Here is a 16,877-nt window from a genome sequence, read left to right as displayed (position 1 = left end):
ACCTTATAGCATTCAACCCTGGGTACCTACTGGCCAAATATCATGACCTTGGGCCTTATGGAACTTAAGAAGAAGATTGTCAAAGCCTTTAACCCATGTTGACCTTTGACCCCTGACTAGCACTTAAAAGTTGACCTTTAAACTATTTATTATAATAAAGAAAAAGATTCACACAGCTGGTCTACATAACATACCAAAGTATTATGACTCTAGTCTAAATTGCTATTGGGATATTGTTGTTTTTACCATATTTGACCCCTGTGACCTAGAAAGTAAGTTGAGTAAAACGAGTATCATCAATCTAATATGAAGGATAACAAATTACAGATTCTTTTTATCATATAATACAAAGTAAACTATATAATTGTGAACTGAAACAAATATTTTGCGCTTGGCCGCCCCTGAAACAATGAAAACTGCATCTTCACAATGACGTGACGTCACATTGATTGTTCCTTGTCGATTGTGACATCATTTCCGAAGCGATATTACACACGTTACATAAACATAATAATGTGATGGCTTTATGACACTTTATAACATGGTATTCATATGATAAATATGGATATCAAGTGGGGAATTGAACTCTTTCCATATTATGACCAAGGGACTAAGTCCATATGGGCATGGTTAGAACAGTGCCCAATCCTGGTAGTATATCTGTATTTGTCTTTTTATGCCCAGCCATTGTAAATATGGTTATAGGTTGGGGATGTTATCTATTTCCAAGTTGTGATAATATGACCAAGTCTCTAAGGGTGGCACCAGACACCAGGATCAATTATGATAGCATCACTGTGGTCATCTGGTAATGCTAAGCAATTCGATATATTGCATGGTTATGTGTAGGAGTCTTAACCTTTTTAAAGTTAAGACCTAGGGACTCTCTTTAAGGGTGGAGCTCATGGGCATTCCTCTCTAAAGAGGCTCCACCATTATGCAATTAACAAGCAGAATTCGTTGAAACTATCACAAAATAGTTATGTCACTATGTAGGGGTGATTTTATGAACCAACTGATCAACTGGTGATTTTTCTGGAAAAAAATACCAAAAACGTGAGTTTTCGTTTATTTTGATATTTACCGATGTTTTGGTGTGTGGCAGTGTTTGGCACAGGAACAACAATAAAAAGATCAAAAGAAGCATTGCTAATCAACCCTATAAATATTTTATTTATTACAACAAGAGGCCCATGGGCCTAAAGGGTCATGTGAGTTCTACAGTATTAATTTTTGTTGAAATATGAAGTGGAGATAATGGTGTCAATCATCCCTACCGAAATTTGAGTAAAAAATAGTTAAGTATAACTTTAAGTTAAGTTTGTCAGAACATTGAAGTTGATCATTCCTAGACAGAGTTTCAATTAATTTGGCTGTAAGAACTTGATTTTAAGTTTTAAATATTTTTTTCCAAAATGGCAACCATGGCGGTCGTATTGGATTTTTGATGGACCTGGAAAAAAACACTTTTGCCAGGACCATGAGTAGAACTTGATTTTAAGTTTGAAATAGTTTTTCAAAATGGCGGCCATGGTAGCCATATTCGATTTCTGATCGACCCAAAAAATAACAACACTTTGTCAGGACCATGAGTTGATCATTACTACCAAGTTTCAGTTAAATCAGCCCAGTAGAACTTGACTTTAAGTTTGAAATAGTTTTTGAAAATGGCAGACATGGTGGCCATATTGGATTTCTGATTGACCCAAAAATAACAAAACTTTGTCAGGACCATGAGTTGATACTTTCTACTAAGTTTTAGTTAAATAGGCCCAGTAGAACTTGACTTCTGATCGACCTGAAAAATAACAACACTTGGTCAGGCAGTTGTCAGTAACATTCCTATGAAGTAACAATGAAATCCCTTTGACAGTATTTCAGCTTAAGTTGAAAATTTAAAACGTTAACAGACAACGCCCGACGACGGACGAAAACGGATAGCTTTAGCTAAAGCTCAGGTGACCTAAAAAGAGTGAAACATTGAACGAAATACACACAATGGCTTTATAATTCATTTATTTTACATGTTGAAATAATTTTTATCCTGATGAGAGTTTTCTGTCTTGAAAAAAATTGGAACATTTTGCAGAGGGTTAAATTATGATATCAAAATTGTCAATTTATTCTTCTTTTATGGAAACCAAATAACTCTCAATCATGCACACTTAGGAAATCATTCCACAGCCTGCTAGTGCATTGTATATTTACATGTCATGTACATATGTAGCCAGAGGCTATCACATGGTATGCTGTTTCTCACGTGCACCCACACATGCATTTTCATAGGGAACTTGATATTTTACAAAACATTATTTACACAGAGTACTGCATTTGTAAACAAGGCAAAGTATTGAAAGGCAATCCATAGTCCTCCACCAGTGAAGATTTCTATATTTAAAGAAAAGTACATTCATGTCAGGAAGCATAGGTCATAGTGACCTACTTCTTGCACTCCACCATCCCAAGATGTCCTTGTACACCATCTGGTTACTCCAAGTGAAATAGTATAGAAGATATGCCCCGAACAAACTTTAAAATTTAAAGGTCAAAGGTCAAGTCATACTTCACAGTGACTCAATTCTTGCACTTTACACTCTGTCATTCCAAGATGTCCTTGTACACAAAATCTGGATACTCCAGGTGAAATAACATAGAAGATATGCCCTGGATAAACATTTTCAAAATCAAAGGTCAAAGGTCAAGTCATAGGTCACAGTGACCTAATTCTTTGACTCTGCACTCTGCCATTCAAAAATGTCCTTGTACACAAATCTGGTTACTCCAGTTGAAATAGTATAGAAGATGTGCCATGGACAAACTTCTTGGACGGACGGAAAGAAAGAAGGAAGGACGGACGGAGGTAATGACGGACGGAGTGAAAATTTATAGTCCCCCCCCCTCCTGGAACTGGTGGGTGACTAAAAATGATTTACTTGGCAGAGCGTATTTCCTGAAATCATCTGCTCTCATGTCAGTGTCTTCCCATGAGTCAACTTATGTCTTTGTATCACAAGTTTTATTTCTGAAGTACGTGTGATTGCACATTTCCAAGTGAAGTCTCCATATTGGGTGTTGACATTTCATCGTCAAGCATGTTGTATTATCCTTTCTGGAGGATCTTGGTCTAAAGCTGCATTTTTAGCTACAAACTTGTACACAAGATATAAATATTTACCCTTTTTTACTACAATTTACACTAGGGCTTGAAATGCTTAGCATTTGTATACATGGTCTGTCAATTGGTAGGGGTCTTAACTGTTCTCATGTAATGACCCTTTTTGGTCCTGCCTTTCAACTCTCAGGTTTAGGTCCTCCAACCAAATATGGTATATAACCATACTATAGTGTTGCTTAAATCAATATGTTCCAAATTACTCCTTTTTTGCCCTGCCCTCAGGCCTCTGAGGAAGCAGCCACAAAATTGTTTTACAATTTATATCCCTGCTGTCTGAGAATGCTTCTAACAAAATATGGTTCATATCTGTGACATATACAAGAAAAAGAAAGGTTAACAAGGAATGTAACAGGGGCCTCTATATCATGTTTTGCTAAGGTGGCTCCAAACATCGTCATCAGCGTCCATTTTCGTGATGTACTTCCGGAAAAAGTACAGCTCGGACTCAATTATCTTGATCGAAATGTGCATGTACACCGTGTCGTCATTTCCGTATTGCGTATCGGGCATTCAATATCGTAGTGCAAATTATAGTAACACCTGGGCCATTTTCATTTAAACGGTCAAACCGATCAGACCACTGTTGTTTGTTTATTAAATAAGGTCGAACCTAGTAATATGATGCTCATGCTTTCAGGCAACCTTGAGAAAGCCTTGCAAGGCCTGCATACACATTTGCAGGTCCGCCTGGATTTATACCCGAAATTGTTACATTTATAAACGGTCAAACCGGTTGTTCCGCATAAACGAACAGGCCCCTGGTAAACAATAGTACACGTGCGTGCTGATGATATGTCGACACCTGATATCGAGATTTTACCGGGAAATGTATAATCACACATACTTCAGGAATAAAGCTTTCCAATTCATAGACATAAACAGACTCACGGGAAGACAGTGACATGAGACCAGACGACCTCAAGAAGGTCATATAGGAAACACATGGAATGCGGACGTACCAACCTCACATGTGCATATCAAGTGCTTACACGATTTTCATAAGCTCGAGGTCGTTACGATTTTCGCTGTTGAGGGAGTGTCGCTCTGTCAATTAAATCCTGTTTACAAATGTAGACTACTTACTCTGTGAAAATAATGTTTTGTAAAATATCAAGATACCTATGAAATGCATGTGTGAGTGCACGTGAGAACGGCATATTATGTGATAGCCTCTGGTCACATATGTACCTGACATGTAATTATAAATATACCGTAAGTTAGCGGACTGTGGAATGATGTCCAAAGTGTACATGACTGAGGGTAATTTGGTTCCATTAAAGAAGAATAAATTGATAATTTTGATATCATATTTTTGATTTATTTCCTTCATTTTTGTTATATGTAAACAGAGACAACTGTCATTGTGTAAATATCATCCCTCTGCAAAAAGTTCCGATTTTTTTCAGGGAAGATAACTCTCTCCCGGATCAAAGTGATTGTAAAATGTAAAATAAATTAATTATAAAGCCATTGTGTATATTTTGTTCAATTTCCTACTCTATATCTATAGATCTTTGTGTCCTGTTTGCTTTTAGCTTGTAGATAATCATTTTTATCCGTACAAATTCAACAAGAGGCCCAATGGGCCTGCATCGCTCACCTGTTATAAATCTCACACTTGTAACCTTAAAAGTGATCTAAAATAAAGCTACAGGCAAAATATCAGTATTTATGATTAAAATTCATTCAAAAGACCCCTTTTTTTTTTTTTAAACATTCCACCCCTGTGATTGAAAGTCGAACAAAGTCATTATGTTGAACAAATTTTATAGCCTTTCATCTCAGGATGCAATTTGCAAAGTATCAACATTCTGGGACCCATGGTTATTCAGAAGAGGTCGTTTAAAGATTTTAAACAAATTTGACCCCTGTGACCTTGAATATAAGTCAAAGTCATTCTCTTTAACAAACATAGTAGTCCTTGATCCCAGCATGCTACTGACTAAATATCAACATCCTGAGCCTTTTGGTTCTTCAGAACGAGTTGTTTAAATATTTTGAACATATTTGCTCCTTGCGACCTTGAATATGATTCAAGGTCATACATTTAAACAAACTTTTTAACAAACTATGTAGCCCTTCATCCCAGTTTGCTTCTGGCCAAATATCGACACCCTAGGCCTTTTGGTTAATAAGAAGAAGTCGATTAAAGTAAAATATTGACGACGGACGGACGCTGCGCCACGGCATAAGCTCACTTGGCACTTCGTGCCAGGTGAGCTAATAAAAAACACTTTGTGTAACATTTGTTACATATTTTGCAATAAATAAAGTATTTGAAGGGTTAATTAGAAATGCTTCTTTTCATTTTTTCATTCATGTTATTGTTCCGAACAATGCCACACACAAAAAATACCGGAAAATATCAAAACTGGCGAAAATTCAATTTTTTGGTATTTTTTCCAAAAAACTCCCCAAACTATCGGAATGTTCAGATTTTCAAAAAATTAACTCTGCATAGTTGCATAACCATTATATGAAAGTTTCAACGAATTTTGCTGGTTAATTGCGAAAGTGTGGAGCCACCTTAAAGCATGTTAAATTTTGAAAAATTTGTTACTGTTATGCGATACTTTGGGACGTTGACATCATGTTTTAAGTTTTTGAAATATTTTATATTGAGATCACTAAACCAGGGATATACTAAAGGATCTTTTTCCACAAATCAAAGGCTAGGTATTATTACATGTATTCCAAAAGGAGAAAAACCAAGACAATTTTTAAACAAGAGGCCCAATGGGCCTGCATCGCTCACCTGGTATTAATCTCACACTTGTAATCATAAGATTTCATAAGAGCCTATTAAAAGATTTAAACATATGACGCCTATGACCTTGATTGTCAAACAAGAACATTAGGTTGAAAGTGGATCAAGGTCATTCATTTGAACTAACTTGGTAGTCCTTCATCCCAGCATGCTACAGGCCCAATTTCAGTACCCTGGGCCTTTTGGTTATTGAGAAGAAGTTGATTGAAGATTTTAAGACATTTTACCCCTGTCACCTTGAAAGTTGGTCAAGGTCATTCATTTTAACAAACTTTGTAGCCCTTCATCCCAGCATGCTACAGGCCCAATTACAGTAGTCTGGGCTTTTTGGTTATTGAGAAGAAGTCGTTTGAAGATTTTAAGACATCTGACCCCAGTGACCTTGAAAGTAGATCAAGGTCATTCATTTGAACAAACTTAGGAGCCCTTCATCCCAGCATGCTACAGGCCCAATTACAGTAGTCTGGGCTTTTTGGTTATTGAGAAGAAGTTGTTTGAAGATTTTAATATATTTGACCCCTGTGACCTTGAAAGTGGGTCAAGGTCATTTATTTGAACAAACTTGGTAGCCCTTGATTCCAGTATGCTACTGGCCAAATATCATCATCCTAGGCCTTTTGGTTACTGAGAAGTTGTTTAAAGTAAAAAGTTGATGCCGGACAGACGGACAGACGGACGACGGATGACAGACAGACGACGGACGCCGCACCATGGCATAAGCTCACTTGCCCTTCGGGCTGGTGAGATAAAAATTCAGTCAAGACGTCTACCACCATAGATGGAAATTAAAATGGGGGATTACAAAATTTAACCTTCTTGGAATAGATTACTCTGTCAACTTAGATGAAATGATTAACATTAACTATAATAAAGCTATACAAAATTTAGATTATTCATAACTACAATGGTCTAAAAGAATACTTACACCAATAGGTAGAATAATTGTTTTAAAAACATTTAATACTTTCAAAAATGATTCATCTCCTTATGACTATACCGAATCCAGACAGAGCTTTTATTAAAACATTGAATTCTACTTTTTTTAAAGTTATATGGCAATGACCTATTGATAAAGTGAAAAGGAACACTCTAATTAAACAATACAACAAAGGAGGTTTAAAAATGATAGATATAGCGAACTTTATTGATAGTTTAAAATCTACTTGGGTAAGAAGACTTTTGACATCTAGTGATAGGGAATGGAAAAACATGTTTGAACATGGAATATGTCCCATACAGTGCCTTTCAAAATTTGGTGAAGGTTTCTTTGAAAACTTAAATATAACAAATTTATTTTGGAAAGAAGTCCTAAATACATGGATAAAAGTGTCAAAACTTAATAAAATAAGAACCAAAACTGACCTTCTTACCTCCCCTTTATGGTACAATTCTAACTTTAAGATAGGGAATCAATACATTTACTTTGAAGACTGGCATAAGGAAGGTGTAAATACAGTAGTTGACATAATGAAAGGAGATGGAGCATTTCTAAATTTTGAAGATTTCAAAGACAAGTTTTCTGTAATATCGAATAATTTCTTAAGTTACCAGAGTCTGTGTGCATCCATTAAATCTGTGATTAAAAAATGTAAGGTATATCTGAATAACAATACTATTGTAAGACCTTATTAACCTTTTCACACTCAAATTCTATTTAAAAGTAAAAAAGGCAGTGGAGATTTCTATTATACACTTACAGAGCAAAACCACAAAAACATAGCTAATACATCAGAAATTAAATGGAAAATAAATCCTATTTTCCAATATTTGAACTGAAATACAATTTATTTACTACCCTTTAAGGCTACCAAAGATACAAAACTACAATGGTTCCAGTATAAAATTCAAAATCAAATTCTACCAGTCAATAAATATTTGAAAAAGATTGGCCGGCATAACAAATAATGACAAGTGTAACCTATGCAAAAATAATGTAGAAGATTTAGAACATACGTTTTGAGAATGTAATGAAGCTCAGGTCATTTGGACCAAACTAGAAGAATGGATAAAACAAAAAACAAATAAAACAGTAGTTTTTGATTTGAAAATGATATTGTTTGGACATACAGTTAACATTGTCACATCACAACCTCTCAACTTCCTTATATTACTTACAAAATACTTTATTTTTTGTGCATCAAAAAGACAAGACAGAGTTAACTTCAACTTGTTAAAAGAATTTATTGCACAAAGATATACAATCGAAAAAGTTGTTCACATAAATACATGTAAACAAATTTTTTTTTTTCAAATATGGGAAGAGTGGGAAAATGTATTTACATAAAAACAACAACATTGATAAGTTGCAACCTATCCATATGACATAAAGATGTAACTATTTTAGAATAAGATTTCTTACTTTCTTAGGTAGTAAATTAAGCTTCCCCCTACATTTGTATAGCAGATTGTTTATAGGTTATAGGACTCTATATATATATCCATATATGTTTATGCATGAAATACAATTGAAAACATATATAAAGAGTGAAGGAGTGTTACAATGAAAACACCTACATATAATGCACTATTTTATTTTAAATGGATTTACTTGTATACTATGTATACATGTTTATACACATTTCATATCCTGATATTAAAAGAATAGCTGACTTATATACAATATGTATCTATATAATTTTTATACTTAGTTCAATTGAAGTTCACTTAAATAGCAATGTAGATAGAAATTATTATTAAGTCAGAATATATATATGGATATATATATTGCCTTGTAATAGTTTATGTCTTTGTGGTGTGATGTAAATGTATACAGTAGGTGATGTTTAGTTATAGGTAATGTTTGGTAAAAAAAAATAAAAAAAAATCTCAGATACTGAACTCCAGAACTCATCCCAAGCAAGCAAAAAAAATCAAGGATGTGACTCCTATGAGAGGATATGTTTACATGATATATGTATACTCATATGATATTTTACATGATGTATCTGTCAAGATGCTGCTGTGTATAAGACAAGTGAGTTTGTCGTCTCTCATATCTTCCAGTATAGTACTTAATGTGAAAGAAATCAAACTGATTATTGCAATATGAGAAAGATCTGTTAAGTTCTTCCAGGGGCCATCTTGTTTTTATGATCACACTCAAAAACAAAACATGCACATCTAAGGACCAAAGAGAACCTATATATGAAATTTAAGAAAGATATTTAAGTACTTTCTGAAAAATAGGGTTCACAAACCTTAACTGTCTAAATCAAAGAATGCCGCCTGTCGGCCATTTTGTTTAATTGATCAGTCTCAAAAGTAAACATGCACAATAAGAGACCAAGGGAACCTACATATGAAATTTGAGAAAGATCCCTCCAGTACTTTCTGAGAAATAGCGATAGCAAGAATTGTTTGAGGTCATGATTGACAATGGTAGGATGGACCAGGGACCATGAACCACGGACCACGGACGACGGGCCATTCGATTAGCCCACCATCATCAGATGGTAGGCTTAAAACAGTTGCATTATCATGATAAATGTGAAATGTTGAGCAATAAAGGGAAATGCAAAGGAACATGAGGCCCAGAGGGCGTGTATCTATCACCTAAATATCTAAGCAATCATGGCAAAATATGATCCCAGGGAGAGGGCTTGACCCTAAGGCCAATCCTTGTAGCATTAGATTTTTCATTATCAGCAATTGTATGTATCGTTATGGGGTGGGGATCTCAACTGTTTCAAAATTATGACCCAGGGGTTATGTATGCAAGTGTGGGGCAGACAATGCGGTTAAATTCTAATATCATGACTGCATTCGTCTTTTTTATGCTCAGCAATTGTATATATAGTTTTGGGATGGGGATCTCAACCATTTCGAAGTTATGAACGAGGGCTTAAGTCTCCAAGGGTGAGGCAGACCCTAGGGCCCTCCTGGAAGCATATGTGCATTTGTCTCTTTATACTCAGCAATCGTATATATAGTTATAGGGTCGGTGTCTCAACTGTTTCTAAGTTGTGATGCAGAAACTAGGTTCCCTAGGAGTGTGGCCAGACATAAGGATTAATGCTAATATCATGATTGTGTTTGTCTCTGTATGCCCATAGTTGTAAAAGTAGTTTTGGGACGGGGATCTCAACCATTTCAAAGTTATGACCCAGAGACTAAGTTTCTGAGGGTGGAGCCAGATCCCAAAGCCCTCCTGGAAGCATGTGTGCATCCATCTCTTCATATTTAGCAATTGTATATGGTCATAGGATGGGGATCTCAACCATTTCCAAGTTATGAACTATTTTTGGGCCCCCCCCCCCCCTAGCCCAGGGACTAGCTTGTCCATTTGTATAGTTTTGAATCCCAACCACCTTAGGATGCTTGCAACCAAATACTGTTGATATCTATCACTAAGTTTCAGAGATGAAGTTGCTGAAAGCAATATAAAGCCAAAATACACATTTTGACCCCAACCTCAGCCCCCTGGTGGGTCAGCCCTACCATTGTACAATTTTGAATTTCCACCACCTAAGGATGCTATCCATCAAATATGGATGATATTCATCTGTTAGTTACAGAGAAGAAGCTGCTTAAAGCAATATATAGCCAAACTATCCTTTCTGGCCCCTACCCTTAGCCCCTGGGGAGTCAGCCTGACTGTTTGTACACTTTTGAATCCCCACCACCTAGGGATGCTACCAGTCAAATATGGTTGATATCCATTGCTTAGTTCCAGAGAAGTCGCTTAAACTAATATAGCCAAATAACCCTTTTTGGCCCAGCCCCGCAGCCTCCTTGTTGGTCAGCCCATTCATTTGTTCAATTTTGAATCTCAACCTCCAATGAGTACTTCCAACCAAATATGATTGATGTCCAGTGCCTAGTTCTAGAAAAGAAGTTGTTCAGAGTAATATAGCCAAATTGCCCCCTTTTCGCCCCTTTTCGTCCCACCTCTCTACCCTTTGGGGGGTCAGCCCCACCATTTGCAAAAATTTGATTCCCTACCACCTAGGGATGCTTCAATTTAAATTTAGTTAAATTCCAATGAGTGGTTAAGAAGAAGAGGCTGTTTGAAGAAAATGTTGATGCACAGATAACAGATGGACAGCAGATGATGGACGCCACACTATGGCATAAGCTCACCTTAATCCTTCAGACCAGGTGAGCTAAAAAAGCAATTGAATTTAACATACTCACTCATTCCATCTTGGCTTGTCTTTGAACTTGTCATTTGCTTTCGAATACTTTGTGACACCCCACCAAACTGGTTTAGTGTCTCTGTGTCCAATTTGTCTTTCAGGAATTTCGAATGGAAAGCTTTCACCCCACAGGAAATGAAGCATCGGTATACAGGAGAGCCATGCAACATCTTGGGTTTTCCCAGCTATAAAGTTGACCATCTGCTGCATTGAATGTGTCACAGCACTGTAAAACATCATTACATTTCTATCTCTGTATCAAAAAACCTCCTTGAGACATAAATAACAGTTTCTGAATGTACGCTTGAGTCTCAATGTGAAATCTTACCAACAATTCTGACATTGGCATTTAATGCAAAGACAAAATTTCTAAATTGGTATTTGGGGTTTTTTCCATCAAATTACTTTTTTTTTAACCACATTTAATAGAACATGAGTTTTCCAAAACAAGAGGCCCAGTGGGACAACATCACTCACCTGGCATTAATCTCACACATGTAAGCTTTAATTGTCTAACAAGGTCATTCAGTTAAACAAACTTGGTAGCACTTCATCCGCACAAGCTTCTGGCCAAATATCCTTTCTCATGGCCTGTCAGCTATTCAGAACATTTTATTTTCAACAGTTAATCAACACATTTAACCCCAGTAACCTTGAGTATAAGTGAAGGTAATTCATTAAATAAATAAGATAGCCATTTCAACCTAGCATGCTACCGACCAAATATCCCTATATCTCTTGTTATTGTCTTGTGACCTTGAATATGGATGAAGATAATTCATTTGAATTATGGCCTTTCATTCCGGTATGATACCAGACAAATATCACCATCCTAGACCTCTTGATTATTAAAAGAAGTAATTTAAAGCTTTCCAACCAGTTTGGCCCAGGTGACCTTGAATATAATTGAAGGTCATTCATTTAAACCAATGATAGACATTTTTTCCAGCATGTTACTTGCCAAATATCATCACCCTAGGCCTCTTAGTTATTCAGAAGAAGTCATTAAAGTAATTTCAACCAATTTGACCCCACTGACCATGATTACAGGTGAAAGTCTTTCATTTCTACAAATTTAATAGCTCTTTATCCCAACATGTGTCTGGCTGTATATCACCATCCTAGGCCTTGTGGTAATTCAAAAGAAGTTATCTAAATGTTTTCAATGCATTTGGTCCTGTAACCTTGAATATGGTGAAGGTCAAACTTGATAGCTCTTCATTCTAACATGCTACTGGCAAAATGTCATCACCCTCTAGTCCTTTTGGTGATTCAGAAAAGGTTGAATATTAATTAACATATTTGACCTCTGTACCCTTGTAAATTGAACTTTATTTAAAGTTTTTTGACATATTTAACCCCTGTGACTATGAAAGTAATTCAAGGTCATTTTTCTTTGCAAATTTTGTCTGACTTTATCAAAGGAAGCCACTAGCCAAATATTATCATTCTAGGCCTCTTGGTTCCTTACTAAAAATTGTTTAAAGGAAAACTTAACGGAGGACAGACGGACGGACAGACTAACAGACGCCACGCCACAGCTAGGCAAGTGAGCTAAGAGATTTTGTTGAAATCACTCCAGTAGAATATAATTACCTCAACTTTCCTTGAAAACTGCCTTTCACATTGTCAACTTCCTTCTGTAGGGCATTTTTTTCTAAAACAGGAAGTTGAAAGAGAGCACATATGGATGCCATTTCCTTCTCTTCATCTTTCCATGGTGAATGGTAGCCAAGTCCATTTTTCATGATAAGATGGACTAAGGTAAGAATAACTGCATACTTCAGACAGTTTTGTGGAGCTTCAGGAACTTCCTTCCGCAATTGCTGCAATATCTGTTGGATCTGAGGTTTGATAACCTGGTATAAAAGAAAGTTGTAAAGAAACGCACATTCTCTATCTTATAGCCATAAACTTGAGATGACAGCTCTGATGTGGCTTTTAAAGTAAAGCCATGAATGGGATACATAAAACACTATCTGGTGGTGATAATTACGTGTGTTAATATGAGCAGAGATCAAACAGAAAAATTGTCTCTTTAGGGTTTTGTGTCATTGCAACAGGATAATCCATGGGTAAAAAACACACATTGTGATAAGCAATGGGGTTGGCGAGTTGAAGAGAGTTTTGGTGATGAATTTAACATAAATGTAAATGTTTCTACATGCCCACCAAAACATAATATTGTTGCCAGTGATTGAAAATTATTGTTTCATAATTTCCTGGCCCTTTGGGTTGGTGGGTTGGGTGGGGTGATTTGATGGGGTAGGGAAAGATAAATATTCCCCTTTAACGTCCTGTTCAACTTCTGAACTTGTTTTGATTAACAATATAGAAATATATGATTTTTCATAGGGGGTACTTTTTATACGAGGGGAGGGGGGTACATTTTAAAAAGTATCTGGATGCTTTTTTGGTAGGGGGGTACTTTTTATGCATGACACCTGTCAGGTCATATTGGGAGACATCACAATGTAGCAAAACTATGGAATTGCAAAAAGAACAGAGTGCAACAAAATCATTCCAGCTAAATGTATAAAAAATTAGCGCAAATATGAATAGTAACCTTAATGCTCCAAAATACATGAAATCTAGACTATTCTTCCTTCAGCAAGTCAATGAAACATAAAAGGTAGGTCAAATTCAGCATAGACAAGGTATGTTTAGGAGAGCAACCCTAGCTGTATTATTGTTGCAAGTATTGTCCATGTAGTAATTTTATTACCAAGATATAACGTTGGTGCAGGCAAATTGTCACATTAGTAAAGGTTTCGGTTCATTATTCGTCCAAAAACCGTATGTATCAAAATGCCGACGAGCACCAATACAGAAGAAGATTTGACTGAAATGCCTATAAATAAACATTGTTGTAAACACGCATGAATGACGTCATGCAACAAAATTTGTGACGTCATAAGGCCTTCCATGGTTTTGCTCAAAGGTGCAGACAGTTTCGCCACCTCCAAACATTTTACTTATTTACAAGCAATCTAAATGTTTAAATGTAAACTTTTGTATGTTTATGTTACACAAGCTGTACCGATACGAACAGCTCCAAATGTGTGTGTGTAACAATGATTAACATTGAAATATATGGCTTTTCTTAGTTGTGATAGTTAGTTTTTCGGTAACTTGAAGAAACTGATTAATGTTGTTTGAGAAAGATGGCAGGTATTGGCTGAGATAATGTCAATTTACATGATACGCAATACAGACTCAGTCCTGAATTAAATATAAACTTCTATATAGCTTTTTCTTTGGGTCAGGATGAGAGGGTCCAGGGCATTCAACGTACACCCCCCCCCCCCCCCCCCCCCCCCCCCCCCCCCCCTCCCCCACACACACACACTTTTGGATAACTAGTCACATGTACATTCTCCGATCATCTTGCACATCAACAGGAAACATCTGACAAATTAAAACAATTTTTGGACTTGAAAATTTATTCAACAAAAACTGCCCGTCCAGGTGTTGTAAATGTACATACTTTTTCATGTAAAAGTCAGTCTTTGGTAACTCAGTGTCAGTCTCTACGTACAATTTCAGGCCAACAACAAATTCTTTTCAAATATAAATCCAGAAAATTTCCAGATGGTATTTTGATTTAAGTGTTGTAAGATGGTTGAATGTAAGACGCAAACAATACCTTTAAAAAGATACTGGTTGATTGTATTCTTAATACACATTGCATGAAAATGGAAAATGAATTATCAAATCTTTCCGAGCGTCAATTCCATAAACAAGCATTGGGTCGTCAGTACGTTGTATTTACCAAAGTACACTTGTAGAAAAACAATATACTTGCATTGATGGCTCAGTCGACCATTAACTACAATTAGCGTTGAGATATGGGTATTGTCAATGTGTATGTAATGAATTTACACCAAATAACAACCAACAGGCTTCTGATTAATGAATTTAGTTGACGAGATGTCCGTCGCAAAGATTAATAATATAACTTTTCCCTTCTTATACCTCTTCCTGTCGAAATGTTTGAAGTCTTTAACTGTGCTGAAGACTTTGGTGACGTTATTTACGTCACATCTTATGTATTATGACGTCATATGGCATTTTTCGTCGCAGGGTGGCGAATTTGGGTGCATGGCGAATTTGCCTGCACTAACGTTAAACTTCATAATTTTACTAAATGTGATATATGAGGAAAGAATTATCCTGTAGCACTTAAAGTCACCCAGATATAAATCAAAAATTTGTCTTGATGTGATATATAATGGAATATTAAGGAAGTCTCTAAATATTTATATGAAGGTGATATTCAGCATCCACAGCATGCATTCAGTACAGACCCTAGCTGCATGATTGATGCATGTATTATCTATTTATCACTTCTCATTACCCAATAACAAGAGACCCAATGGGCCTGTATCACTCACCTGATGTTAATCTCATATCACTTATCAAGCTACAAGCCAAATATTACCCTAGGACTTTTTATTATTTAGAAAAGAAAAAACAAGATTTCTATAATCATTTGACTTGCAAATAGTTCAACGTGATTCATTTGAACAAACAAGGTAGCAATTTTTCCTACTGGCCAGATATCATCAACTTAGAAGCTTTGGTTATTGAAAAGATGTTGTCATGTGACCTTGAAAGAAGGCCAAGGTTAAAATATGTTTGAACAAAATTGGTAGCATTACATCCAGGTTTGCCACTGGCCCAATATCACCACCCATGGCCTTACTGATATTTAGAAGAAATTTATTTTGACAGATTCACACATTTGACCATTGTGACCTTGAACAAACTGGGTAGCCAGTTTCTCCCTGCAGGCTTCTGGTCAAATATCACCAGCCTGAGACTTTTGTATTTTGAGAAGATACTGTTTAAAGGTTTTGTAAATTATTTGTACAGGTGACCTTGACAGTAGTCAAAGTCATTAATTTAAACAAAAATAGTAGCCTTTTATCTTTATCCTAACATGCTACTGGCAAGATATCATTACCCTTGGCTTTATGGTTGTTGAAAAGAAGTTGTTTGAAGATTTTAACCCATCTGATCCATATGACTTTTAAAGAGGATCATTGTCATTATTGGAACAATCAGATAGTCCTTCATTACAGCATGCTCCTAGTCATATATCATCATACTAGGCTTTATGGATATTAAGGAGAAATTGTTTTAAAGATTTTTTAAACATCTGACCTTGAAAGTGGGCTAATGTCATTCAGTTTAACAAATTTGATAGCCCTTCATCTCAGCATGATATTGACCAAATATCATCATCCCAAGCCTGTTACTTATAGAGAGGAATTTGTTAAAAGAAAAAAAGTTGATGCCAGCCAGATAGAAAGACGGACGCTGCACCATGGCATAAGCTCACGGGCCCTTCAGGCTAGGTGAGCTAACTAGAACTGTCACCAGAATGGCAGACTTAAAATACCCCTGCTTATGCCAAGAACAGTAAGAATAATTCTTTCCAGGATGTATTTTTAAACAAAGGGGAGGCGATGCCTATTCAATACTTATTTATGTCCCCTTGATGTAATGGCTCTGTCCATCAAGTATCATCATCTAAATCTGTGCCGTACTGTGTGGGAACAACTTATTTAAATGTAGGAAAAAAACTTGTAAATAAGAGGAGGTAACACAACTTTATATACTTTATTAAAATCTCATTAATGTAAGCATTATTTATATCAAGTACTATTCAAATAGGTGCAGTACTTCGGGAGGTGTAGTGCGATTAGAGCATTACTCCATTAGTTGTGAAGGTAACCGGTAATTTAAATCTATATATTTTATTCAAATCCCCTCTATGTAAGAGTTCTGTGTACCA

General features: G+C 36.0%; 1 protein-coding gene across 5 annotated transcripts in view; it reads right to left on the bottom strand.

Moving 5' to 3' along the window:
* Positions 1-16,877, bottom strand: part of LOC110456924 (E3 ubiquitin-protein ligase rnf213-alpha-like) — a 298,096-nt gene that overhangs the window by 241,571 nt on the left and 39,648 nt on the right. For all 5 annotated transcript variants that reach the window (XM_021507988.1, XM_021507990.1, XM_021507991.1 and 2 more), the window contains exons 10-11: positions 12,674-12,936; positions 11,076-11,303 (exon numbers count right to left, since the gene is read on the bottom strand). In XM_021507988.1, coding sequence (XP_021363663.1) covers positions 11,076-11,303; positions 12,674-12,936 — 491 coding nt within the window. The remainder of the gene's footprint in view (positions 1-11,075; positions 11,304-12,673; positions 12,937-16,877) is intronic.

The sequence above is a fragment of the Mizuhopecten yessoensis genome, unplaced genomic scaffold (genome assembly GCF_002113885.1).
Source record: "Mizuhopecten yessoensis strain PY_sf001 unplaced genomic scaffold, ASM211388v2 scaffold8949, whole genome shotgun sequence".
NCBI lineage: Eukaryota > Metazoa > Mollusca > Bivalvia > Pectinida > Pectinidae > Mizuhopecten > Mizuhopecten yessoensis.
The sequence above is the reverse complement of the archived record's forward strand: the minus strand, read 5'-3'. Positions and strand labels throughout refer to the sequence as shown.